We start from the raw sequence: 27,301 nt of genomic DNA on the forward strand, positions 1-27,301 counted from the left end.
CCACAGGGCCAGATGCCATGGCAGAGGTTGATTCCAAAATCGCTGAGGTCGCCGCTCGCCTCCGCCCAGCCGTGTGCTGGGGACGCCGAGCGCTTGGCGCGGCTCGGGGGATGTTCTTTTCCATCCTCAAACAGCATCTCCTGCTCCTGGATCACCCCTGGCCGAGCTGGTGATACTGGGGCATCCCCCGGCTCATCGAGGAGGGACACGGAGCCTTGGCCGAGCCTGCGCTGGAGCCACTCCGGGGACATTAGAGAGCTAAAAATATCCCGATTCTCATGCAACAGGCTGGCGCTGGCTCCTGCCGCCCCGGCAGCGCGGGGGGGCTCGGGGCTGGCATTCCCCCCCTCCAGGGCACGGGGAGAGAGGGGCTGGGATGGACCCAGCGGGAGCAGCACGGGCTGGATGCTGGCAGGACCTCCCCGATGCAAGCGGGGAGATCTGGGGTAAAAGAAAACCCCACTTTCCCGGAGTAAGTTCCACACAGAGACCCCAGGGAATGCAACAGGAGAGACCCAACAGCACCGAATTCCAGCGGCAGCCGGAGCGGGGAGCATCCCTCACTGGTGCTACTCGAGAGGCCACCAAGGACCTGGGGTCTCCCAGAGAGTCCCAGCCCCCTCCGCTGCTCCGGGAGAGCCGGGGATGAGGGGAGGGGGGAGGAGGAGGAGGAGGAGGAGGAGGAGGGAGAGGAGGAGGAGGTCAGGCAGGGACACGCTGCTGCTCTGCAGCGAGCTCCTGGGGCTCCCGCAGCCTGGCAGGGACACAAGATGGTGCTTGCTTCCCTCGCCCAGCAGCAGCGAGCAGGGACGCTCTGGCATCACCATCCTTCCATCCATCCTTCCATCCATCCATCCATCCATCCATCCATCCATCCATCCATCCCGCCCGCCACCCAGCCGGCCGCTGGAAGGCTCGGGGATGCACCCAGCCAGGCAGCCCACGCCTCACCTCTCCAGGCACGCATGATCCAGGTGTTCTGGGATATGGGCAGCCTCCTCCCAGCCCCAAAACCTGCCGGGGCTGCGGCTGCCCAGAGCCCGGCACCGCACCGAGCCACGGCCGGGGCTGAACCAAACCGGCCAGAGCTCACTCGGCACCAGCCCCGCTCCCTGCAGCGCTCGAGCTGCCGCTGCTCCTGCTGCTGCTGCAGTGAAAATATTTCACTGAGCTGCGAGCCGGGCCGAGGAGATATTTAACATCTGGGCCGCCGAGTCACCCGGGTGACACGAGGAGAGGTCACCATCACCCCCACCCGGCAGCGCGGCGGGGACCTCTCGCCCTGCAGCGTCACCGTCTGCGTTCTCCGGCTCGGGGGAGCCCAGCCTGGCCGCGGTGCCAGGGCACGGCCGCGCTGGCATCACCGCCACTGCCTCCGAAACGACCTCGCTCCATGCGGAATGAACCACCCGGCAGCGGTGACCGCATCCCGGCAGCTCTGCCGGGTCCCTGGGGGCAGCTGGCGACCACCCAGGGACCCCCCGCACCCCGCTGGGGAGTGGCTGGTGCTCTCCGGGGACGGCGATGTCACCCGGAGCACGGCGAGCACAGCCTGGCAAGCTCGCCCGCCGCAGGCGCCCGCTCCAGCCCCTTCCATCTGCCTTTGCTCCCGCCCGGGCGCAGGGAAGGGGGTGGGTTTAAAGCTTTAATTAAAGCTTTTAAAGAGCCATCACAGAGCTGGGAAGCGGCCGGGCGGGCGGAAGCGACAGCCCGGGCTCCACGTCCTCGGAGCGCGGTCCCTCTCCATCACTGCCGGCGCATCCCTCTTGGAATACAGCTCCGGGAAGAGCAGGATCCGACCGGAGCTCGGCTCTCCCTGGCCACGGCACGGCACTGCTCCCGACGTACAAACAGGTTGTTTCCCTGAGGATGTTTTGCCTGGATTTTGGCTGGATCCCGGTCCAGCTCCATCATCCCGGCCCGGCAGGAGGCCAGATCGTGACCATCTCCAGCCAGGAACAACCGAACAGTCCCCAAAAAAGTGATAAATGAGTGGCACTAAACCCCTCGGCATCAGTAATCTGAGAAACGATTAATGGCAGAGCAAAGGAGATTTGAGGGTGGAGGGACGTGGGTTTTAACCCAACAGGTCTTTTAACAGGCTGTAGAAAATACAAAATCCACGGGAAAAAAAAGATCGGATCCGTGAGAATTCCTAACATGAGCGAGGCTTGGGATAAAGGAATAAAAATAAGGAAGGGCTGGGGAGTCCTGGGGGTTGATCCACCAAGCAACAGCCTCGTTTCCCCACCAAAAGGAACAGGCTGGCTCCTGGCACAGCCGTGAGGCTCCATCCTGTGGGATCCCATCCCTGCCCACCCGGAGGTGACAGCGACAAGCACAGAGCCCTAACGAGCAATTCCCACCGCGAGAACCCACGACCCTCCAATTCCCAGGATCTTCCCCGGCAATTCAAAGGCATGCGGGAACTCCAAAGCTGCTCCAAAGGGGACCCCCAGCACTGAGCTGGGGTGTCCTGGGCCTTCCCAGCCCCTCCACCAACAGATTAACACCATTCCTGGGAAAAACTCCACTGCAATCCCAGCCTCCATCCCGAAAACACGGATTCCTGCATGGCACATGCTTGCACACGCGTGTGCACACGCAGACACCCAGCAGGGACAGCGACATCCCGGCAGCTTCCAGCCACCCTGGCACGATTCCCCTGGTGTCCAGCACCACGTTTCCCCTCCCTTCCATGATTCCACGTCTCCCTTCTCCCTCTGGCTCCCCGGCGTGCTGCCACAGCCTCTCCTGGAGCCGGCAGGCTGGCAGCGGTGCCGAGCTGTAATTAATGGTGCCGCTTTGCCAATCCCTGGCGCGGCCTCGCGAGCACTGGCAAGCGCAGGCCTCTTTATTTATTTTACTTAACTGCTGTTGGTAAAACTCCACTCCAAAAGCAAGGCCGGGAGACAGCACAGAGAAATCTCCGCCGGGATTAGGGATTTGCTCTGCCAGGGAATGGCGTGTGCTGCCTCCCCCCCTCCCTGCACAGCTGGGGGGTCCCTGGAGGCAAAGCCCCCCCTCGGCTGCAGCAGTCACGGTGCTCCCACGGCCTCTTCAAAGGAGTTTCTTCCTCAGCTTTTCCATCAGCTCCATCCTGCAAAGGGATGGAGGGCTGGGAGGGCTCCAAAGGTGGGTTCTGACTCTGGTACTGGCAGCAGGATTTGTGCTCATCCCAAAAGGGGATTTTTTTCGTACCCCACCACCTCATCCAGACCCAGCCCCACCGGGAGCCTCCGAGGTGCCCCAGGGAGGAGAAGGGGCCTGGATCCATCCTGCTCTTGGAGGACGTCAAGAAGGAACAGACAGGATCAGCACAGGGGGGACACGATGGCCCTCTTGAGTGCCCAGGAGCTACAGAGCTTCTGGCGTTTGGCAACCGAGCCGGGTGGCTCCGAGCCAGCCCCGGCCCCATTAGAGGACAGCCCCGTGGTAGGAAATGAGTTTGTGGGGCCTCAGTCCAAATTCCCATGGAGAAGCGTTGAGGCATCACAGCAGCCCAGGGCTGGAGCATCACCTTCCTCCAGGCACGGGGAAATGGGGAGTCCATCCTGCAGCCCCCACCCAGAGCTCTGCCCTGGCACCAACCTCCTGCTCACCGCTGTGGGAGTAGATGGGGCTTCCATCAGCCGGGATGTTCCCATTGCTGCCAAATCCCCACATCCCGCGCTCTCCACCAGCCGTGAGCCCACCGGGAAGAGCTGAGCACCCCCGGTGCCATCTCCAGCATGGCAGGGAGTCACTCCTGGCAGAAGATTCCACTGCCGAAGGTCCTTGGAGGTGTTGAGAAGAGCCAGAGGGAGCTGGGAAGAGCTGGCAGCGTGTCCTAGCCAGTGCTGGAGCCCCTCTGCCACGCGGCCGCCGGTCGGAGAGCGAGCGCTTGCCATGCCAGCTCCGTGTCCATTTTCTCTCCAGCACAGCCCAAATTTGTAGGATCCTGGCTCCTTGGATCAAAGCAGGGGCTGGTGACAAGGCTTGACAGGCAACTGGGCAGGCCTGGGAGAGGAGCTGCTGCCAAGCTCCGGGCTCTGGCACAGGGCGTCTGGCACTGCCCCACAGCCAGCTCCACATCCACTGCCACCGTGTGATCCCCAAGGAACCCTGCTGAGAATGGGGCACAGACCCTCCCTGCTGAGGGCGGCCAGAGAGCAGCCAGGTGACGGCGACAGTGACAGCAGCTGCGCCACCGCGCTCCTCCCCATGCTAGCCCACGGAGCCGGCTGCCTCCCCACGACCCCCCTCAGCTCAGCCACGGCCTTCAAGGGAGGGACAAGTCTGTCCCCGACCACTGGGAACAATCCCAGTGCCACAGCTCGGCGCCAGCCCCTCGCTACCGGCTCCACGTGCGGCCGGGACAGAACCCCCGGCCAGGCTCTCTGCCACAGCCCGGCCCGGCCACCCCGGGGCCACCTCCCCGCGTCACCGGCGGCCCCGCTGCCAGGCGCCAGCCAGCACAGCCAGCAGTGACACGACCTAGAAAAGCCAAGGGTTGTTCGCGAGCCCCCTGCACCGGCCGTGCGGCCGCGGCTGCGGAAAAACCTCGTCGTCCTCAACAAGTGACCGGCGCGGGCACACGCGTGGGGTACACCTGGCACGGCTTCGTGCCGCCCAACCCCAGGACTCGAGGGTCTTCAACCCCGAGAAGGGCTGCAGCTCCCCCCCAGCCCCGGCTGCCACCTGCCTGCCGCACGTGCCCGCGGCGACACAAGCTGGGGGCCCACGTGTGCCCTCCCGCACGCCCACGGGCCCCGGGTGCCGTGGCACGGCGGCTCCCCGCAGCCCCCCACGCTGGCACCGAACAAAGCCCCAGCAGGCAGGGGAGGGCTACAAACCCACCCGCGAATCCGCCCACCCACCCACCCACTGTCGGGGCTCCGCCGACGCGCCCGCCCACGCGCCCCGGTGCGTGCCGAGTCCCCAGGGCCCTGCCCAGGGGTGACAACGCCGGGTGACCAACCCCGCCGAGCACCCACGCTCGCCAGGCTGGCACAATCCACACGTGTGCCCACAGCAGGGATGCCAGCAGGGAGCCCTGCACCCACCCGTGGCCTTGCTGTGTGACACACCACGGCACCGCGGTGCCACACATGTGCCCAGCGACACACATGTGCCCACGGACACGCTTGCAGCCCCTCCGCCGTGGGGCTGCCGGAGCCTGGCACTGCTTTATAGGGAGGCACCGGCACCCCGCGGGAGGAAACGGAGCCTCGAGGGGGGCACAAGCGTCCTAAGGGGGAGCGGGACACCCGGGGGAACCGGCAGCCCCGAGGGCAGAACCGGCAGAGCGGGGAGGAACCGGCAGCCACCGGAGGGGAGACGGGCAGAGCGGGAGGAGAAGATCGGCAGCCCCGGGAGAGCGGAGAGCGGCAGCCCGGGAGAGGGGGAGACCGGCAGCCCCGCGGGGAAGGACCGGCAGCTCCGGGCACGCCGCGGCTCTCAACCAGCCCCGGTGCTGAGCCCTCCGCGCCGCCGCAGCCCCGCGCAACTTCCCGGCAGGGCCGGGGCCGCCTCGGGAATGCCGCTGCCGGCCTCGGGCACCGGGCACGGGGCACCCGCGGTACCGCGGCGCGGCTGCAACTCCCGTTCCCGCAGACCCACCGCCGGCGCAGGAAAGTTGGCCGCGGTTGGGGTGGGAGCTGAAGCGGCGGGCGGGGGGGGGGGGGGGGGGTCCCCGGTGGAACCGGGGCTCTGCCAACCGGCAGCACCGGCCGCCGCAGCCCGCATCGGCGGAGAGCTGCCGCCCCCGCTGCGCCGCGCCGGGGGGGAGCGAAGCCGCCGCACCGGGAAAGGGAAGGGGGGGGGGGGGGGTTCACCGAGAACGGGAGGGTGCCGGTGCACCGGAGGGGGGGGGGGAGATATCGGTGCACCGGCGGAGGGGGTCGTGGCCGCCCTTACCTGCGCTCCGTTAGCAGCGCGTGTAGCCCCGGCGCGGCGCGGCGAGCAGCGGGCTGGCCATCCCCGAGCGGCGGCGGCGGCGGCAGCCGGTGCCCGGGCGCGCCCGGGGGAGCGCGGCGGCGGCGGCGGCGGCGCGCGGGGCCGGGAGCGGGCGCGGGGCCGGGAGCGGGCGCGGGGCCGGGAGCGGGCGCGCAGCGCGCCGGGCCCCGGTGGCGGCGGCGGCGGCGGCGGATGCGGTGGGGAGGGGAAGAGAGAGGGGGGGGCCGGGGGAGCGGGGGGCGCGGGGGCGGCGGCGGCGCGCGCCGCTCGGGCACTTGCTGCATGCGCCGGGCGCGGGGCGGTGTGACAGCACCGGGCACGGCGGGGACCCCCCCGCCCCTCTCCCCGCTCCGCCGCCCCCGCCCCCCGCCGGGTGTGCGGGGGGAGGTGACCCCCGGGCTGCTGCTGCTGCTGCTGCTGCAGCGCTGTGGGGGCGGCGGGGGTGGGGGTGCAAACGCACCCGGGGGCGGGGGGGGGGTCGGGCTCTGGGGTGTTGTGGCGTGTCCCCCTCCGTGTGACACGCGTGGAGTGGGTCGTGCACAGGCACGGGGTGGGGGGAGGGGGTGTTGTGGCTGCGTGTGCACGGCTGGGGGGGGTGTGAACGCCGAGTGTGCTCAGCCGTGGCAGTGCGGGTTTGCACACGCGTGTGCGAGGCACGCGGGGCTACGTGGGGCGCGTGTGCGCCCCGTGTGTGTCCCCACACGTGTGCGGGCCTCGGTGGGTTCTGCAGGGGGGTGTGGGGTGCAGAGACGCGGAGAAATGGGGCTGTCACATGCACAAACGTGGCACAAGTGTGGGTGAGGTGGAGCCTGCCGGACCCCCAGGAGCTCGGGGGGCTGCAGAGCTGCGGTTTCGCACCGAAAGGGGAAGCACAGGCAGGATAAACTTGAGGATCTTGGTGGTCCGTGGGCGACTGAGCCATTGGCACAGAGGATCTGCTGCAGCCCGGATCCTGCTGTTTGCCAGGAGCTCTGGCTCGGGGGGGACGGGGTGTCAGGGCCACAGAGCCCCCGGTGTGCAGGAGAAGCTCAGCAGGATGCGGCACGGCCTGGCTGCCACGCTGCGGGAGCAGCGCAGCTGGAAATGCAGCACATTCCTGCTGCTGCCTGTCCACCTCTGCCGGACACATCCTGCCCAGAGCTGCGAGTGCTGCACTCGGCCTGGGGGTGCTCAGAGCTGTCCCTTGTCCCCTCCATCCAGGCTGGGCACGATGGATGGAGAGGGCAGGAGGCAGCGCCAGCACCACTGCTCTGCACCCCGAGGATCTGTGGCTCAGCACCAGCCCCGATCCAGCCCAGCGCCACTGGAAAAGCAGGATCACATCCACGCCAGACCTTTGTGCAGTTCAGCTCCTTCCCTTGCTGGCATTCCCTTTTCCCAGCGCTTCCCTGCAGTCCCTGGGTGCCTGACCCAGCGTCCCCAGACAGACACTCATCCCCTGCGGGTCAAGGCTGGAAGAAAGCAAACCAGCTTTTCAGGCTGGTCTTTATCCCGAGGAGAAAAGCAGCATTAGCTCCGCCGGAGCTGGAGGATATTCCCGACCCCGGCTCTGTAAATACAGATCAGAGCAGCTGTGTGGATGAACAATCCCAAAACCACGGCTCCCTGGGCCATTCCCGACTTCCCTCCCTCAGCCAAGTAGCTCTGCACGTTTGAGGGAACTGGGAATTTCCAAAGGGATCTCTTGCACCGGCTATCGCTGCCCTGCGAGGAGCGTGGGATGAGGCGTGGGATGCAGGATGCAACGTGGGATGCGCTGCAGGATGCGCTGCAGGATGCTACACGGGATGTGGTGTGGGATGCAGGATGCAACACAGGATGCAACAGGGGATGCAACGCAAGTTGTGATGCGGGATGTGACGCGGGATACGATGGAGTCTTCCCCGAAGCTGTGGCCCAGCTTGGCTTGTGTCACTCTGTCCCACAAGGCCCCCCCTGCCACCATCCCCCTGCTGCCGCCTGTCCAGCCAGGGAGTCATTCCCATCCTCCGCGTCCCCTCCCCGCCAAGTCCCGTCTGCTCCAGGCGGGCACAGAGGAGCTGGGGGGCCCTGGCGCTGGGGGGGCTGAGCTGTGGGAGCGGGAGGCACCCACTGTTACCAGGACAACTGGGTGCTCTCCGGAGCCGCTTGTTGCTGCTGCTGCATCCCTGCAAACCTCCCCCGGCACCGCGGGAGCGCCGCTGCCTCCAAATCCTCAGCCAGGGGGATGCTCAGCCCCCCAGCCTCCCAGGCATAGCTTGGAAAAGCACTGGAGACCCCCCCCCCAGCCAAAACAATGCATTCCCCAGCTGTCCAGGGTGAAGACTCTGAGCCCCCATCCTCCTCCTCACCCTAATGAGCTGCTGAGATGTGGGAAAACACCGATCGGGGACTCTCCGGTGCCCGCGGACTCCGGGGCTGGGCTTAAGCGGAGCTTCTCGCAGGGTGTAATTAGAGCAGCGCGCGGAGGTGGTGACACCGGGGCTTTATGGCTCACTGGGAATCAGACCCGTCCATTAAGGCCATAATAACCCGCCAGGCTGACACGAGGTCCTCGGTGCCACCACCGTCATTAAGGGCCTCCAGCGCCGCAGGGACCGGGCACACCGGGACAGCCAAGCTCCGGCCGAGCCCTCCCACCTCCACCCCGAGCCGGCCAGGGGCTCCCCAGGCACCCGGCACTGCTGCTTCCAACACAGAGCTCTTGTTTCCCCTTCATTTGGCACAGAAATCAGGGACAGGGAGAGTCACCGAGGTGGCAGCTGCTCCGTGCCCAGTGAGGATTTGGGGAAGAGTTGAGTCCAGCTCGTGGCCGGGGGTGTGGGGATGCTCATCCAGCCCGCGAGCTCCTGCAGCCCGCCATGGGCTCCATCCCCAGGGATTGTCTCCCCTGAGCAGGGCAGGGCTTTTCAGAAAGGTGTAGCAGGAGCACCTCGGCTCGAAGACGGGGCCAGCCTGGAGGGGACGGCAGCCCCGGAGCAGCCGGTAACGACAGACGCTTGTCTGAATCGCTTCCCGTAAACTTGGCGGTGAATTGCTCCGGCCGGGAAAAAAACCCCAGAAACAGCCACAAACACGGGAGTTTGGGCTGCAGGATAATCCACTCCGATGGGAGCGCCCGCGGAGGAGCCTTCGCCACTCGCTCGGTGCCATCACCGGCATGGAGGCACCGGCCCTGCCCGCGGCCACCGCTCCCTCCCAGGGACCTTCACGTGGAGTTTTCTCCCGCTGGTGTCAGGGAGAAAAGCCCAGGAAAAAAGAGCGAGGGAAGCCCAGGTGACGAGAAGAGGAAGGACATGAATAAACCATGGAATAAATTTCACTTAGTGGTTTGTTCCGGGCTGAGGGCATGGCCAACAGCCCATCCCAAGTGGCTCCCAGACCTCTGGATGCGCTCGCTGTCCCCAGGAAGATGGATTTCAGCTCAGCATCTCCATTTTGATATTCCCAGGCTCTTTGCGCGCTCAAGGATGAATCGGGGCTGATCCTTGCCCGTCTGTGCCCATGTGGATGCTGTGGCACAGGGCAGGGCAGCACAAAGGGCTCGAGCTGCCGGGCCCGGCACGCCGGGGAGAGTTTTGGGGAAAAATTGGAGGAATTTCTGCCGGGTGAGGTGCTGACCTCCCTGCTGGGCCTGTGGGACTGAGGGATGAGCAAAGCATCCGTGGGACAAGTGTGGGATTTTCACCCACAGTGAGGGGTGGGGATAAATCCCTCCTGGGAGATCCTCCCCGATCCAGAGCAGCCCGGCAAGGAGCAATCCCACCCCCAGCCCCTTTTCCACCTCCATCCCCCGGAGCCATCTCACTGCCCAGCCCGGCAGCAGCGGCCAGATCACGCCTGCACTCGAGCAGCCGCTCCAGAGGCGAGGAACTTTGCATAAATATTCATCTCGATTAATAAACATGAGGGCTGCAGAAAGCCCGGCTGCAGTGGCAGCGGGGTGATAGCGGCTGCTCAGCCTTGCGGGAGCTCAACCCCGACACCTGACGGGTTTTGCACAGCAGGAAAACCCAGAGATTGGATGTTGGGAAACCGCTCAGCCACGTCCTTTGTCCCTTTGTCAGCGAGCGGGTGGCATCTCCCCAGCGGGCTGGAGCCCCAGTGCTTTCCAGTAACACCTGAACGGGGACGCTGTGGGACACAAGGGAAGCTGCCCTGGTCACCTTTGCACCCTCTGTGACAACCCCACAGAGGCACAGGGACCGCAGCCAGTCCCGGTCCCCACTGGGTGGGGCTGCACCGGGAGGGGGCTCTGGAATAGCCTCAACCCCCCCCGTGGCTCCAGAGGGGACGTTCAGGGCCAGCTTTGAGCTGCACAAAGCCACGGTGGTGAGGACAGGGACATGCCCAGCACCGGTGACAGCCCCGCACTGCTGGTGACAGCCGCCACTGAGGCCACCCCGGAGCAGGCAGGGGGATGGATCCAGGTATTCCCAGCTCCTCTGGGGGAAACTGAGGCAAAGGGACAGCCCCGGGGCTGTGGGAGGAGGCAGCGGCAGAGGCAGCAGCTCGGTGGCAGCCGGCCGGGCCAGGTGACGCGCGGTGGCACCTGCGGGACGCTGCCTTTGTCACTCCGCCAGCAACCCGGGGCATAAACAAGTGCCTGACATTTCCACACCGCCGCCAGGCCCTCGGATTAAAGCGGAACATAATTAGCAAATTAATCAGCAGACAATAGCCGGGGATCTGAGGCTGTCGAGCTGTCACCGGCTCCGCGTGGAGCTGACCCCGGGCATGTTCGGGGCCAGGCGAGACGGGGATGGCCACGAGTTGCTGTCTCCGTGTCCCTCCCCTTGCATTTTCCCATCGGGGCAGGGGTTAACCGGAATTCCTGCCCCGTCAGGAGCCTGGGAATGAAACCTGCAAAGGGCAGCGCCTTCCTCTGGCTCACCGGGACACGCGAAACCCGCGGATCAGGGTGAATTTGCATTCCGCTTATTAGACACCCTGCAAATACGGGCGAACCTCGTTCAAACACATTTCGGTGATAAAATGATATTGACTCTGAGTAATTAAAAATCATTTCCATATTCAAATACGCCTGATTGAGGAGAAAGAGCTTCCCTTTAATTGCCTGGAGGGGAGGGGAGCAACTTTCGGAGCGTGCAGCACCGGTAAACGCATCTTCGCTTGGCAGCCTGTGAAAGGCCCTGGGAGGAGGAGGAGGAGAGGAGGAGGAGGAAGAGGAGGTGTAGGAAGAAGAGGAGGAGGAGGTGGAGGAGGCGCGGAGGCAGCACACGGGGTGAGGGTGTGACCCGGCCACCTGCGGGAGGTTCTTCCCTCGCTGCTCCCCAAGGATCAATCCCGGAACAAGGCACTCCTTCCTCCTCCTCATCCAAAGGGTCTTCCCAGGAAAACGCGCCCGTGGCAGCAGGATTTCAGCCTCGGGATTTCAGGAATAGACCCCAAAATCCCTGTGGCTCGGGAGGGGATCCTCTGGGGGATGCTGGCCATGGCAGGGACACGCCAGCACCCGTGACAGCCCCACAGCGCTGGGGAGAGCCCCAGCTCGGTTACCTGTGAGCGCCAGGAATGTTTCAATCCCAAATCCCCCTTTCCAGGCTCAGCTGCCACCAGCACCTCTCCAGCCACCCGAGTGCCACCATTGCCACCGGTGTCCCCGGAGCAGCGGCTGGGACAGCGAGGCTGCCCGAGTGCAGAGCTATTCCAGCCGCGTTCTGGAGCCCCTCCAGCACTTCCCTGCGGGATTTTGGGCTCCGCTTGGTTTCCTAGGGAAACCAGGCTGCAGCTCAGCTCAGCCTCCGCACACGTGGGTGTGCAGGGGGGCCGTGGGTGTGCGGGGGGTGGGGGGCGTGGGTGCCCTGCACCCTCTGTCTCCTCTCCCAGCTCTTCTTGGAGCCTCCCAAACCCCCGAGGAAGGGACTGGAGCAGAGTCCCCGCTCCTGCGTGTCCCCTGAGCAGGGATCCCTGGGGGTGATGCAAGTCCCGCATCCCTGAGGATGCTCCGGTGCCACGCGCAGCCCTCAGGGATGTTCAGAACCCTGCCCGGCCTCCCCGAGGCTCGGTGAGAGGCAGGAGGGGGCTCAGCCCAGGCTGGCCCCGGCGGCGTGGCCGTTTCCATGCTCCATTGCCCTTTGAACAGATTGGAAAGTGCATCCGCTTTGCTCCCATCGATCCATGCCCTCTGGCCCGGAGCCAGCGCCCTCTCCCTGGGGACACGGACCGCGCTGCAGGGGACACGCAGGAGACCCCCCTGAGCACGTCCCCAATTCCAGGAGTGGCTCTGCAACACCTCGGAGCACGGGGATGAGAGGCCAGGGATGGTGAGAAGAAGGAAGAGAGGAAGTTGGGAGAGGGATCAGGGGGAAGAGGGGGAAGGGTCAGCCCTGCAACAGCCCTGGGACAGCCCCATTCCCACTTGGAAAAGCCTCCTGCTCTTCCAAGGGAACTCAAAGCCCTGGATTTGGGAGGGGCAGAGGGGCCACCGCGGTCAGCACCAAATGGGGCTATCGCAGCCTGGCCAAAAACTGCCCCTCAAGGGTCTGTCAGCACCGAGATGCTCCCCCCAGGACCAGAGGATGAAGGAATAGGCAGGAAAGGTCTCCTCCAAAAGCCCAGGCTGGGCTCCCATGGATCTGGAGCAGCCGGAAAAGGCAGGGACTGGGGACCGGGATGGGCACAGGGACACCAGAGTGGGGTGAGGAGCGGCTCAAACACGGCCTCTCTGCCTCCTCCAGCTCCCAGGCCGGCCTGTGGTCAGTCCTGAAGCTCACATGGAGGAGTTTTCCAGCCAGGATTTCCCTGCTGAACCCGAGGTCCTTCCCTCTGGGCATGGTTCTGGATCAGAGGCACAATCCCAGCTCACAGGCACAAGTGACCCCATGAAGACTTTGGAAGTATTGGGGCTTTTTTGTATAAACCATCTCAAAGTGCCCTAAAAAACATCCAGGAGAGCCCTTTGTGCTCCCACAGCTCCGTGAGTCCGCAGGGAGAATTGGGATAACTCACAGGGACCACGGATCACTCCCAGGAACTCCCAACTCCTTCCAACTCCCTCATCCACGTGTCACAATCCCAGATCCCCATCCAGGCTCCCCATAACCTGGGATCACCGCAGCGGGAACGGGATCATGCCCACAGGACCCCCCATCCCGGGACCATCCCGCTCTCCCAGGCTTCCTCTGCTCACCGGGGAAAAGCACGGAACACAAAGCTGGAGCGATGGGAATTAAAGCTCCATAATTAAAGGGAAAATTTTCCAGCATGCTGGAGACAGAAGAGGATCATTGTGTTTGCCTCCCACATCCCAGATGGATGCACGAGGGCTGCAGAAAACGCCGGGGAGAGCGTGGAGAGGAGGAGAGGAAGGGTGTGAGTGAGACCGGGACGTGTGTGAGCAGAAATTGAATTTTTATCAGTTCCTATGTAGATTGTGTTTATTCATCTGTCTCCTCTCCATCTCCCCCTGCATCTCCCTATTTCTTTGACAAAATTACTTTCCTCCTTTGGCCTAATTTTATTTGTACAGATAGCAGCTGCTTCCTCCCGTTTCGGCAGAGAAATATCCCGGTAAATGAGGTGTTCCGTATCCCCGGCACAGGTTGGAGCGGCTCCCCGGGGCACATTAGCCCCTGGCTCCTGCAGGGATGTGGCTGCATCCCAAAATTCCCCCTCCTGCTGCTTTTCCATGCTCCTCCCACCCTCTCCCCCGGGCGGCAGAGGATGGGTGAGATGCTGCCAAATTGTCCCAGGTCCCCAAGTGTCACCACCCTGCTGGGTGCGGGATGCCCAGGGGTGCTGCTCCATGTGCTGCATCCATAGGGAAGCTCTGCTAATCCACATTAAGTGTCCTGCCACGGGAGATGAATGGAGCTGGGATAATCCAGAATACCAATAAGGGCATTTTTTTTCCCCAAAAAAACCATTATTGGCAGGACCTGTCACTCTCCCTCGCCCCGGCTGGAGTGGATTCTCTGGGAATCTTGAGGAGCCATGCACGTGTGGGCCTCAGGATGCTCCCAAAACCCAGGAGCCCCGCAGGGAGGTGCAACCCCAAATCCCAGAGGGACAATCCCAGCGTCCCTGGCTGCCACCAGGAAGAGCCACAGAGCGTGGACAACCCAATCCTGAGCTGTTTTTTCCATGCCCAAAACACCCCAAAAACGGCCGGAAAAACCTTCCCCAGCCCAGCCAGTGACTCCAGGCCTTTGCCAAGGGGGTGTTTCCCAGGGAAAAGAGGGGAAGAGGAGCTTCTGGAGCCCTTTATGCTCCCTGGCACGAGGGAAATTCAAGGCGGCGCCCGTGTGATGGATTCCCCCCCAGGGCCCGCCATTAAAAATGTATGGAATTACTCATGCAAAGTCCCACTTACACACGAGGCTTTTGTGAGGACATTAAAACACCGGCGTTTGTCACTCACTTCCCCACGGCTCGCAATTTGCTCCCGTTTTTTTATCGGGAATGAACCGCCAGGAATTCTATTTTCGCCTCCCTGCGCGTCACGGGGAGCTGTCCCAGCTCGGGTCCCACCTCCCACCCGGGGAACGGCCCCCAAACCCCACCTGCCATGGGGAGAGCCCTCCTTGGGAAGGCGGGAGAGGATTGGGATGCTCAGGATGCTCAGCATCAGGCCCCCCCATCCCATTCCAATTCCTTTCCCACCTCTTAAGGGGGAAAAACCCACCTGGGGTGAGGCCAGCAAGGGGTTGGGATACTCAGGGTGAGATCCCCCATCCTCTCCCAGGTCCTGTCCCTCTCCTGAAGGGGGCAAAACCCACCTGGAGTGAGGCCAGGAGAGGATTGGGATGCTCCGAACTCTCAGCATCAGAGTTCCCATCTCCTCCCAGCTCCTTTCCCACCTCTGAGAGGGGGCAAATCCCACCTGGGGGGGGGGGGGCAAATCCCACCTGGGGGGAGGCAAATCCCACCTGGGGGGACGCTCAGGAGCATCAGGATATTCAGGATGGGAAAAGCTTTATCCTTGCCCAGGATCCAGGCTCTCACCCAGCCCCATCCCAGCGTTTCCTTCACCCTCCCAGGCCAGGCTGGTCATTCCAAGGGGTGCTGGGCTGGGTTGGGAATGGGGTCCTGCTCCTGCTCTGAGCTCCAGGAGCCGGAGAAGGAGCAAACAGCTGGAGACAGGGAGGGCAGGAATGTGGGAACACAATGGATCGCGTTCCCTGGGTGTCTCTGGCTGGGAGGAACAGGGCTGGAATCACGGAACGCTTCCCCTCTGCTCTCTCGGAGCCTTTCAACTCGTAATGCATTTCGCTCCCCGCCTGAGCACCTTGCCGAGTCAAAAAGACAAATTTCCCGCAGCTTCAAAAGCTGCTGAGAGCCACAGCTCCGCGCTTCAGAGCCATCGCTCACCGAGCCAAACAGCCTCGGCTGCCCTCGCCCGCCCTGCCCTCCTCTGCCATCCCAAATTCCTAATCAGGGTTTTCCAGGGTGCCTGGTGAGGGGGATCAGCACAGGGAGAGCCCCCACGACAAAGGGGGACAAGGGGTGGTGTCACCCCCCCCTGCAGCCAGAACCCCCAAACCCTCCGTGCTTGAAATTCTCTGTTTCAGGGGGCTTTGGGCAGGGGGTGGCACCACCCCCGTGTCCCCCCGTGCCGTGGGGGTTCTCGCTGTGCTGATCCCCCTCAGCTGGCACCCTGGAAAACCCTGATTAGGAATTTGGGATGGCAGAGGAGGGCAGGGCAGGGCAGCCGAGGCTGTTCGGCTCCGTCAGTGATGGTTTGGAAGAACAGGCAGAGCCCTCGGGGCACGGGGGGGACACGGGGAGGTGCCACCCCCTGCCCAAATCCCCCCCCAAAAAGCAGGAAAACCAGAGGATTTCAAGCACGGAGGGTTTGGGCGTTCTGCACCACCCCGTGTGCCTCCAAACCATCACTGACGGAGCCTCGGCTGCCCTGCCCTGCCCTCCTCTGCCATCCCAAATTCCCAATCAGGGTTTTCCAGGGCTCCTGGTGAGGGGGATCAGCACAAGGAGAGCCCCCGCGACAAAAGGGGACGCGGGGAGGTGCCACCCCCTGCCCAAAGCCCCCCGAAACAGAGGATTTGGGGGTTCTGGCTGCAGGGGGAGAGCAGGAAAAGCTGGATTTGGCCTCGGGGCTGACAACGCGTGGCGCAGAGAGCCCAGCTCAGAGCAGGGCGGTGCCCACGAGCAGCACCCAAAGCTCAGCCGTGCCCTCGGTGCCCTCGGGGGTGTCACCAGCTGCCACCGCCCGCTCGGCCGGGGTTGGATCCAGTCCGCAGGCACGACACGTTCCACAACATTGCCCGGTAATTGCGTCTCCCAAAAAGCAATTACCACGCCAGCAGCCCCGCGGCGGCCGAGGCGACACGTTATTTATTCACCCGGCGACGAGGTGGCAGCCCTGAAATGTGGCTGGCACCGGGAATAGGGCGCTTAACCCCCCATCAAGAGGCCGTGACGATCACACCCGGCCCAGCCAGCTCCGTGCCCAGGGGCCACGACATCCAACTCCCCTGCCCGTGCCTCAGTTTCCCTTTTCTTGCCGTGATCCCAGCTCGTGTCGCCTCCCTGGATGCAAAGCCCAAGGGGAAAACAAGTTCCACCCACTCCTGACGCCAGCCCGTGGCGGATTTTCCATGGGCTGGGGTGAGCAGTGGGGTCTCTCCTCCTCACACAACCCCGAACAGGAGCGGATAACCCCAAATCGGGGGTTTTATCCCCTGGGTTAACCCCAAATAGAGGGGGTTTAACCCGTCACAGAGCGATTTAACCCCAAATGCTGCTCCTGCCTGGCTGAGGCCCTGCCCCATCTCTCCAGCTGGAGACACGGAGAAGTTTTCCCGCAGATGACAAAGCACCGTCTGGGGTTTGAGACGGCGAAGGGGGGAAAAAACACAAGGAAAACCAGCAAAACAAAGCAAAACCCAACATTTCCCTCCAGGAGCACAGCGAGCAGAGGTGTTGGACTGAGAGATGTCACTCGGCTCCGGCGGCTCCGGCAGACTTTGTTCATTTTGACTCCTGCGCTCAGGGCAGATCCAAACATTCCACAGCCGCTGGAATCCCCGGGTGGGATGGGAAGGGTCTGGATGGGTTTGGGAAGGGATGGGAAAGAGGGAAAAAATCTCTGTTCTCCCTCTATCAACATTCCCAACCGGCAGGAGACACGGGATGAGAAACCAGCTCAGAGCGGGTCTTGGGGGCACCTCCTGCCCCTCGCCCCGTGGGAAGGCAGTGGCAAATCCCATCCCACATTGGGACCAGGGAAAAGCTCATTTTCCACCGGGACAGAGGCAGGAAAATGTTGGGGTTTTTTTTTCCCCAACCGATGGACCAGTTTTGAAACCTTCTCTGCAGTGAGACAGAGGATGGAGGTGACACGTTAAATCACCCAAGCGTGGCTGGCAGCGCTGGCAGCTCACCCGGGCAGAAAGCTGGGTGGTGCTGGGGGCACTCAGCCTTCCCCACCCTGCATGCCACCCCTTTCCCTCCATCCCAATTCCCGCATTCCTCAGGAGAACCACGTCCTCCTCCAGGGGCTCCATTCCCAGCACATGGAGGGAACACCCCGGGCACGGTGGGGTCAGGGTGGCACCGCTGGCTGAGGAGCTGGCCCGGAGCCGCGCGGCGACGCAATTAGTAAATTAATTACCGAGCGGTAACGGAGATTTCATAGCTCGGAGCTGTCACATCACCAATGTTTTGTCAAAGCCAGATGACGACTGGTGGAATTATTACTGCGGTGCTGGGGCTGGGAAAAAGAGGAGAGAGAGACTAGCAGGGAGAGGGGAGGATAAAAATATAAAGGGAAGAGATAGGGAAGAACAAGATAAGTGGGTTTTGTTGCTAATGGAAGCTGGCACGGGGACAGAATCGCAACTATTAGGAGACAACACACTACACTACGAGTGCCTCTGAATGATCCTCTTAATTAACGACGAGCACAAAAGGAGCCCCTGCCCACCTCCAAGCCCGCCGGCGCTGCTGGAAGAGCAGCCACAGCTCCGTGAGGACGCCCACGGATCCAGGCCGTGCCCAGCAGTGGCACGGAAAAAACTGGAGATGCTCGGAGAGGAGGGAGTGATCAGAGCCGAGGGCACGGACCCGACGGGGACACGAAAAAGAGCACGCGGAGGTCCCTGTCCCCTCCTGCCACCTCATCCAGGCCCAGACAGCAGGGGGACACAGCGTGGGGCTGGCGGCGATGGCAGCGCTCCTGGATGCAGGGATTGCAGAGCCCGAACGCCAAAGGGACGCGATTTTCCTTCCCCACCCGCCTCGTTTCCCCTCCATCTTTCCAGGGCCAGATTTAAGCTGCGTATCCAGTGTGATATAAAAATAACACCCCGCCCTCCCACTTGGGAAATTGATTCCTTCGCTTCCCACCCGGCTCCGGCTTTAAATATCCCCATTTACATGCAGATTGTGCTGCCTCCCTGCACCGCCTGGTGAGGAGCCCGTGGGTGGCTGCCTGGCCGTGCTGGGACCTCATCCTGCCGCTCCACCCCATCGCGAGGCAGCGACAGAGGTCCTGGAAGTCCCAGCGGTGCCCTGATGTTCCTTCCCAAGCTGGGAGGTGACACAGAGCGGTGGCACTGCCGGGCGGTGCCACCCTGCCCGCGTTTATCCAGGGAGAGCGCGGAGTGAGCCGCGGGTCTCATCCCAAATCCAACCCCACTAATCCCACCCCTCCAGTGGGCCCCGGCTGCTTCCCCGTCCCCAGCACGAGGAGCAGCAGATGCCAGGGATGGGGGGGGGATGAGGAGAACGTGGGCAGCCGTGGCTGCGCCCTACTTTTCCAGGGCAAAAATCTGGAGAGGGGAAGCGGAGCTGTCGTGTGAGCGGATCCAGCATCTGTGCCGGCTGGCAGAGCCTCACACCCACGGCCCCGAGCCCTCCCAGCCTCCCCAGCACGACCCACGAGGACAAAGCAGGGCGGGGGAAGGAAGACAAGCAGCGATTTAGGGGTCTCCCAGGTGTCCCAGATGGGCGCAGGGATGGGATAACGCCCATGGAGCCGGGGGATGTGGGACAGGAGCGGAGCTGGGATCGGCGCTGGCAGCGGCAGCCACCGCGTGTTGTAACTTCTGAGGGGAGGGAGAGAAAGGATGGGTTTGAAGAAGCCGCCGCAGGGCTCCCGCAGGGATCTTTGCCAGCTTCTCGAAGTGCTTAATTCCTTCCCCTCGGCAGCCGCGGGAGCAGCCGAGATTCATGGCATCGCTCCCGAGTTGTCCCTCCCTCGCCGCGTGAGGAGGGATCAAGGGAGCTGCGAAGCTTCTGCTTCCACCAGAATCCAACCCCGCGCCTCGGGGCAGAGCCGGAGGCCCCCCCAAATTCCTACCGGGAAGATGCTGAGTGCGAAGCCTCCCCCGGCGTGGGATGCCGAGTTCCCCCCGGGGGTGACCAAAGGGGAGCTCGTGACGGCGCTCGGCCAATTTTGGGTGGAAAACCCCAGGATTTAGAGGAGTTTCTGGGGAAAGGATCATGGGCCCCAAGGGGAGTTCACAAATCCATCCTCGCCCTCCGGCACAGCTCCGTGTCCCAGCATTCCCTGATCCCAAACCGCCTCCCCGGGCTGAGGTTGGCAGGGAAATCATCATTCCTGCTGAAAAGAAGGAGGCAACAGGGCGAGCACAAACAGCATTTACATATCCTTAATTCTATTTTAGCACCTCTCGGGCTATTTCTGTCGCGGCAGAAACACAACAGGAGCGCAAGGCCAGAGAAAGGGCAAGGAACGGCTCGGAATGTGGGACACAGGGAGAGAAAATAAATCCCAGCCTCGGGAATGGCTGAGACCTGTCCCGCTCGTCGCAGCCTCTGTGCCCGTGTCCCCGGGCAGGACAAAGGGACCCAAGTGCCACCAGAGACCCCTGTCCCGTGTGCAGCGTGGGAGTGAGGAGGGGGGCAGCGCTTTCCCTCGCTGCCCAGCTGGGAAAAGCAGTGGGAAGGATCCAGCAGGGGGGACATTCCCGGGTGAGGGCAGCCCCCCGGAGCAGGAGGGCACAGGCCAGGGCATGGCTCCGCAGCATCCTCGCCCGTTGCCAGGACAACGGGATGTGATGGAGCCACCTCCACCAGGCCCAGCTCCGGGATGTTGGGGTGTGGGGGCCGCAGCAGGTTTGGGGTGAGGGGGAGCCCCCCAAGTCTCTTGTCCATACGAGAACCCCCCAAGAGCCACCTGCACCCAGCGGGCACAGGCAGGGATGTGGCCACGTGGCGCAGCGGGAAAAGAGGGATGGAGCCCACTGGGACAACCTCAGATCCCGGTGGAGCAGACAAGGCACGGCCCCGGGGTCCCGCTGCCCACATCCCGAGGCCTCTACCCCGCCACCAACGCGGAACAGGGATCAGGGGCTGGCAGGGGGTCCCCTGTGTCCCACGGCTCCCCAGCGCCCCGGGCAGAGGGGCTGGGAACGCCCGGAGGCTCTGGAGCAGCCATAAAGGTGCAGCTTCGTTTCTTTGCTGTTGGTGCCATGGCAACCTTTCCCACTTGGCTTAATTACAGAGCCGGCTGTGCCTTCGCGGGGGGGCCGGGGGGTCTGCTCCTTCCCTGCTCCTTCCCTGCTCCTTCCCAGCTCCCCAGAGCCAGGGATGGAGGACGGGAGGTGGAACCCCCAAGCTCCGATGGGAGGAGAGTCCTCGCGCAGCCCCAAAGAGCATCCTCAGGGAGCAACCCTGGAGTGGAGCCCGTGCTGGGATCCACCTGGACGCCAGGGCAAAGCCAGCGGGGCTGTTTCCATGATGGGAAAAGGCCTTTCCTCCTCCTCCTCCTCATGCCCTGGCTCATTCCTGCCCTTGTTGCTCCTCAAACTCCACCCTCGGCACCGGGTTGTCCCAGCCCATCCATCCATCCATCCATCCATCCATCCATCCATCCATCCATCCCTCCATCCATCCCAACTGGAATTCCAAGCAAGGCCAGACCAAAGGGAACCAGAATTCCTTCGGTTCAGGCACCCCAGGCTGCACCTGGAAGCGTTCCCGGCTCAAAATTTCCTTCCTCTTCCAGGAGGAAACCACTCTGCGGCTGGATTCTCCAGGGGGGGATGCGGGAAAAGTCCATCCCAGCAGGCAAGAGGATCCCAAAGTGAGTCCCAGCACGGAGCTAAGCAAATCCTTGAGTACCAAACGAGCCGGGATGAGACATCTCCATCCCCAAGGGGATCCCATGGGAATTTCCCTGCCCTGGGCAGGGCTCCTGCTGCGAATCCCTTTGTTATTAATTACAAACAATTATCTTCCCGTGGCAGCTGACCCCGACCCCGTGTCCGGCTGCCAAGCGGGCAGATGGAGCCCGGCCCCGCCGGCTGGTGGGGATTTAATGACCTTATTGATCCCAGAGAAATCCCACACGCTGTGCCCGCTGTGCCCGAGCTGAGCTCCCTCTCCAGGGGCAGATTTTGGAGCCCACGGGGACATCCAGGACTGGCGGTGGGAGGCAGAGCATCCCTGGAGGAATGCAGTTTATGGCAATTAAAAAAAAAAAAAAAAAAGAGAGAGAGGGAAAAGGAGGTGGAAAGGAGCCCTCTGGAGCTGTGGAGAGCGTGAGAAATAAAAAACAAAAAAGAGAGAAGGGAAAATCTCCACACCCAACCCAAGCCAGCAGCAGTGCTGGGCTTCAAAGGTCACCTCTGGGCATGAATTTTAATTTCACACAGGAGTTTTGTTCATTTGTTAATTATTTTCAGATGAAAAGGGAGATATTCCTGCGGAGGGTGAGGAAAGGGCCACGGCAACATTTGAATTTCAAAGGCGAGCCGTTTGCAAGGAAAACACAAGGGGAGAGAAGGGAGGGAGAGCTCCGGGAGGAGAGAGAGGCTGGAGAGGTCCCCCACTGCCACGGCCTTGCTGGGGACACTCCGAGGGCACGGTGGCTCCATAAAAACCCCTGGAATTGCATCCTGATCCTCTTTCCAGGGAATATCGTGCGCACCATGGAAGCACATCATGGATTGGGGCATCCTGTGCCTCCACTCCCCTCCAAGGAATGGGAACACCCGGGATGAGTCCCGACACCGGGATGTGGCGCAGGCTGGGGATGCCAAGAGGGAATTTTTTGCCCTTTCCATAGGTTCTGCAACCCCAGGAGGAGGAGGGAGAAGAGCAGAAGGTGTTGGAAAGAGCCAGGCGGGAGAGGGCAGGGAGCAGGGAATAAAGCTGGGAATGCTTTTTCCCTCCTCCTTTTAGCTTTTAGGGTAAAATTTTGCTTTTTCTGGAGCCGAAGGAGCCCGGGGAGCCGCACATAAAACACAAGTGGGTGAATTAAATCCGCCCCTGAGGAATTCCCAGCACTTCCCAGCATCCTGAACCCCAAAACCGCTCTTTCACGGATGGAACGGGATCCCTGAGCATCCTGGAAAACTGCCTGGGTGGAAGAGGAAGGGGCTCACAAGCTCGCACCCAGGCAAATCCCGCCTGGAATTTCTCCTTCCCGGTTTTCCTTTTGCAGCGGAGCAGTGAATTCCCGGGAAATCATTCCCCAGGAAGGGTCCTGCCCGCACGAACAGCGACCCCACAGATGGGAGGAACCGAGTTATTTTTCTAGGGATAAAGCAAATATTTCCCTTCTCCAGATAAACGCGTTTATCCCAAAACAAGAGGTGGGAGGGAGGAATCCCAGGAGTCAGGGAGACCCTGAGCTCCCAGGAAATCATCCCTCAGACCCCCAGATCCTCCCCGCTGCCCCGTGCCTCAGTTTCCCAGCCCAGCTGGGCACGAGGAGCTGGGAAGGATCCTCGGGAAGAGGAAGATTAGAGCAAGGATTTATCATCATTTCTTCATCTCTGGCTGAAACTACCGGGGGGAATTTCACTCTCAGCTCCTCAGCCCTGCCAAATCCAGGGAAAAGTCCAGTTTCCACAGTTCTGAGCCCATCCTGATCTCCTAAACCCGAGCGATTTTATGCCTGATCAAGAATTAAACCACAGCAGCCGCGATGGAGGAGAGCACGGGGGTGCAGGGCCGGGGGACAGAGGATGATCCCAAATCCCTGCACCCCTCCAACATCATCCCTGGAATGGGATTCCTGCGGGATAGAAAGGCGGGAAAGGGACCTGATGACCCCAGAACCTCTCATGTGCTCACCCATTGCCGAGAAGCAGCACAGGACACCCCAATATCCTCACCCCGCGTTACGGGGCCGTTCCTGGAGCTTCCCCATCCCGGGGCATTCGTGTCCCACTCCATAAATCCCTGGTTTCACCATTCCCTGTGGGGTCTGGCTAATGAAGCAGCAGTAAAATTAAGGGACGAGTTATTAATGAAGAGAAGCAAGCTCCGCTTTCCCTTCCGGCAGCACGGGGAGAGGTTTGGAGATTCCCGGCTGAATTCCCGGTGGAATTCCAATTCCCGGTGCCACCGGGGCTGGCAGTGCCACAACCCCGAGCTGGAGCCACCCCCTGTCCCCACCCCCGGCACCTGCTCGTGCCCCGAGGCGCTGAAATCGCTCCGTATTATGGGGTTTTTTTGGGTTTTTTTTTCTTTTTAATGTGGCTGCAAGAAAACACCGAGCGGAGTTTGCAAAGATGGGGCGCATTTAAATGCAAATTGCGTTATTTCTGTCTCGGGGAGGGGAAAAAAAAAAAGCGTCATTAATACATTTTCTGCAATTTGGAGAAATCAGTGGCAATTATTTTTCTCGCAACGAGCCATTAGCCAACTTTCATTGGAAGGAGGTGGAGGGGGGGAGAGGCAAAAAAAAAAAAGATCTCAAGGAAATCGTTGTGTGGCTGACACGTTTCCTCCCAGGTCTTCGAGCTGCCTGCTCATCCCAGGAATAATTAGGAAGGGAAGGAGCTCCAAAGTACTTCCAGGAGGCGGATGTGTACGAAGCCAAGTGTTTTTTCCGAAGGGTTGATCCAACACGTGCGTGCTCAGATCAACAGGATGGGATTTGGGGGCTCTTCACGGAGAATTTTGGGTTGGGAGAGGCCTTAAAACCCATCCAGTTCCACCTTCCGCTATCCCAGGTTGCTCCAAGCCCCATCCAACCCGGCCTTGGGCACTTCCAAGGATGCGACATCCAGGATTTTTCCTGGAGCTCCGAATCCTGAGGGTCCAAAAGCTTCTCCAGCGTTTTCTTCATGCTCGTGCCCAGGTGCTGAGGGGTGTGGGGAGGGATTTATAGGATCAGAACGGAGGAAAAGGCCGCTCGGGGAGGGGTCTCAGGTATCCAGGTGGTGCCTGCCTCTGGAATGTGCCGGCCCCCGCTGGAATTCCGCAGCCGGTGGGATCTCCGGCCCGCTTTGCTGCTAAATGAAAAGGAGCAGAGAGGAGAGAAGAAAAGAGCGATCCGTGGCGAGATTAAAGGGAAAAGGGACACAAAAAAAAAAAAAAAAAAAAAAAAAAAAAAAAAAAAAAAGGCGCCCGCTCTTGTCGGATTGCTCGGGGTGAAAAGCGAATTTCCATAATGCTGGAAGTGCTCATTAAGCGCTGTTAAGTGACAGTCCCCACCCCCGGAGCGCCGCAGGGGTGGCTCTTTCCCCACCAGGAACACACATTCCAGGCTCTCCGGGGCGGGATTTGGGATAAACCAGAGGTGCCAGGCTGCCAGCGCGACTTGGGGGGCAATCCCGGCACCGTTCCCGGCTGATTTTTCCTCGTCCTCCCTCCCTGCTCACACATCGGGGCCAGCAACGAACGCGAAGAGCCACAAAAAATCCCCCAAAAACAGCTGGGGAGCGACAAAGAGCCACCGAGCTCTGAGGGACATCCCAAACCAGGTTCCCGAGCTCTTGCAACGCCTCCTTGCTGCCGGATAATCCAGGAAAATCCAGAAAAAAAATCCAGTTCCCTCCTCCTGCCTGGGCACCCAGGAGCGAGAGCAGCAGCCCCCCACCCTCGGCACCCAGGGGCTGGTGGGTCCTGGGGGTCACCTGGGCTTGTCCCAAATTTCCAGTGGCCTCCATCCATCGATATCCATCGATATCCATCGATATCCATCGATATCCATCGATATCCAAGAATCCCACGCTGTCCCACAGACCCTGTCCAGAGCAGCCGAACTGGGGTTGCCCTGGGCAGCTCCCGCGCTGTCCCACCAATCCCAAATCTCCCGCCTCCCCTCCCGCACCCTTCCCGAGGCCGCGTTCCATCCTCGCCGCCGCCGCCGAGCCCTTCCCCATCCATCCCTGTCTCCTCACGCCCTGCCCTGCTGCCACCCCCTCGGCCGGGTGACGGATGGCCAGGGCGACCAGGGGGCGAGCAGAGGTGGGAGACCAAACCCCCCCTTCCCAGGAGGAGCCGTGGGGATGGAGCTCCAGGGTCCTTTTCCCGGGATAATCCTCGGCCACGGTGACGGCTCGCGGCTGGTGATGGATGAGCGCTGCCATCCCCGCTGGCCCTTTCCTATTGATTTTTGGGGTTTTTTAATACACATCATAACCCCGGCGCAGGGATTGCAAACACCTGGATCAGCACAGGGAATGGATGAGGAGCATAAAACATCCTCGGGATAAATGTTCCCCTTGGAAAAGGGGCACCGAGGGCTCCGGGGATGGAGCAGCAGCAAGGAAGGGGTTGGACATCAAACCCTAAAACCACCCCAAAACGCGCCCAGGTGGTGTCAGGGGGGGTGACAGCGTCCTCACAGCCACAGGACACGGATCCTGCCCTCAGCGGGACTTCCAGAATTAATTCCCAGCTCCTGCAAATCTTCTCTGTCCCCGCCTCTCTCTGCTCCTTGTCACCTCCTTCCACCCCAGCACAAATCGCTGATCACCGTCCCAAAATCACAACCCTGAGGCTCTGAGGGTTTTTCTGGCGGGGTGTCCCCGCTCTCCATGATGCCAGTCCCGGGCTCTCCAAAGGATCCAGCTCCCGGCTCAGTGTGGAACACATTTTAAGGGCCATAAATTCTGGGGATGCTTAATCACAGCCCCGTATTTCAGCCGGCGGGTGACTGATCTCCTCTCCGCTTTTAGGAGCTTTTTTCATGTCCTCTTCCGCTCCGATATGGATCCAATATCTCCCGCAGCGGCCAGGGCCATAAAGATAAAAAACGGGATAATTGAGGCAGGAGTTTTATCGGTGGGAAAATACGGGAGCGCACGAAGCAGCTCTGACAACTGTTTTTGGGGCTGCTGGGAAAGACCCTCCTGCTTCATTCCAGCCGTCCCAAAGCTCCCAAATCGCAGGGAGGCACCGATTTTGGAATATTGGGAGATGCTGGATGAGAGAGGGGGTTCAGAGCAGCGCTGCACCCAAAAAAACGCTGCCGGAGCAAAGGATTTGGGGTGGAAAAACTTCCAATAAAGGGGAGCAGCCTCTCCTTTCCTGATATTTGGGGTGGAAAAACTTCGGATGAAGAGGATCAGCCTCTCCATTCCCATCGATTGGGGTGGAAATGGCGGAGAAAAAAAGGGTGAAAGCGGGATTTTGAGGAAAGGAATCATTTTGGCTGGAAAAACTTTGGATAAGGTGGATCAGCCTCTCCTTTCCCGATGTTTGGGGTGGAAATTGTGCAGGGGAAAGGATGAAAATGGGATTTTGAGGGAAGGAGACTTTGGGGCTGTTCTGACACTCACGGATGTCCCTGGTCCTGTCCCAAGGTCAGGGCTGGAGCATTCCAGGGAAAACGCTGCCGGCTGGAATTGTCCCGCTCCAGTTTAGGAGGATTTTGGCTTTCCCGAAGCTCGCCACAGACATCAACCCCACATCCCATGAGTCAGGAACAGCCCGGCACGGCACAGAGGGGGCGGGAAGGGCGGGAAGGGAGGGATGGGAGCTGATTTATAAACACAGCGTTTTATGGAAGTGGGAAATGGAGAGGAAACGCCGGGATGGGCTCGGCGCAGAGCGGCAATTCCAAGGGTATTCAGGATAAAAACCCAATAAATTCCGGGCCGCCAGGCAGCTCCGTGGAGCTGAGCAGAGCAGAGTGATCCCCTCAGGCTCCTTCCCTGCTCCCATCATTTTGGGAATGGGATCAGCATCCCACAGCCCCCCCAGGATTAAACCCCTCCGTAGTCGAGGCCTCTCCAAAAATCCAGTAGAAGACCCTCTCCTCCCCTTGCTCATTCCAGCGCCATCCCAGCGCTCTCCCCGAGGAATTCCTTGCACATTCCATGCCACAGGAACGCCTGTTCCTCCATCCCTGAGTGCCGCAAGCCCGGCACGGAGCCCTGGAGCTCCGGTGAGCCGCTCCCTGGATGAGGCGCGGCGCTAATTAAAGCACCCCTGACTACAGCTCCATTACAATTAACAGACAATTAGCAGCACAAGCTGGCGCGCGGCAGCGACGAGCACGAGCTGGCAGCGAGACAAACTCCCTGTCCCTTCCCGGCGGGATGGCTTCTCCCGATGCGGCTTTGGAGATCCTTGGGCTGGGAAATTCCAGCTGCGCTCCCGGCACCAAAACAGCGCTGGAGCGGCTCCACCACGCCCTTCCCTTCTTCCTTTTTTTTCCCTTCCCTTCTTCCTTTTTTCCCCCCTTCCCTTC

The 27,301-nt window shown here is 61.6% G+C and overlaps 1 protein-coding gene across 12 annotated transcripts in view; it reads right to left on the reverse strand.

The window, feature by feature from the left end:
* ADGRB2 (adhesion G protein-coupled receptor B2) overlaps window positions 1–27,301 on the reverse strand; it is a 61,011-nt gene that overhangs the window by 27,033 nt on the left and 6,677 nt on the right. For 3 of the 12 annotated variants that reach the window (XM_048326966.1, XM_048326968.1, XM_048326965.1), the window contains exon 1: window positions 3,603–4,211. The exons of 1 other annotated variant lie outside the window; for it this stretch is intronic. In XM_048326966.1, the coding sequence (XP_048182923.1) occupies window positions 3,603–3,890 (288 nt within the window). In that variant the 5' untranslated portion in view covers window positions 3,891–4,211. Of the gene's footprint in view, window positions 1–951; window positions 2,842–3,591; window positions 4,223–5,898; window positions 5,990–27,301 lie in introns of those variants that run through there. 8 more of the 12 variants (XM_048326976.1, XM_048326969.1, XM_048326970.1 and 5 more) reach the window with 8 other exon arrangements.

Source organism: Corvus hawaiiensis, chromosome 23, assembly GCF_020740725.1.
Source record: "Corvus hawaiiensis isolate bCorHaw1 chromosome 23, bCorHaw1.pri.cur, whole genome shotgun sequence".
Taxonomy (NCBI): domain Eukaryota; kingdom Metazoa; phylum Chordata; class Aves; order Passeriformes; family Corvidae; genus Corvus; species Corvus hawaiiensis.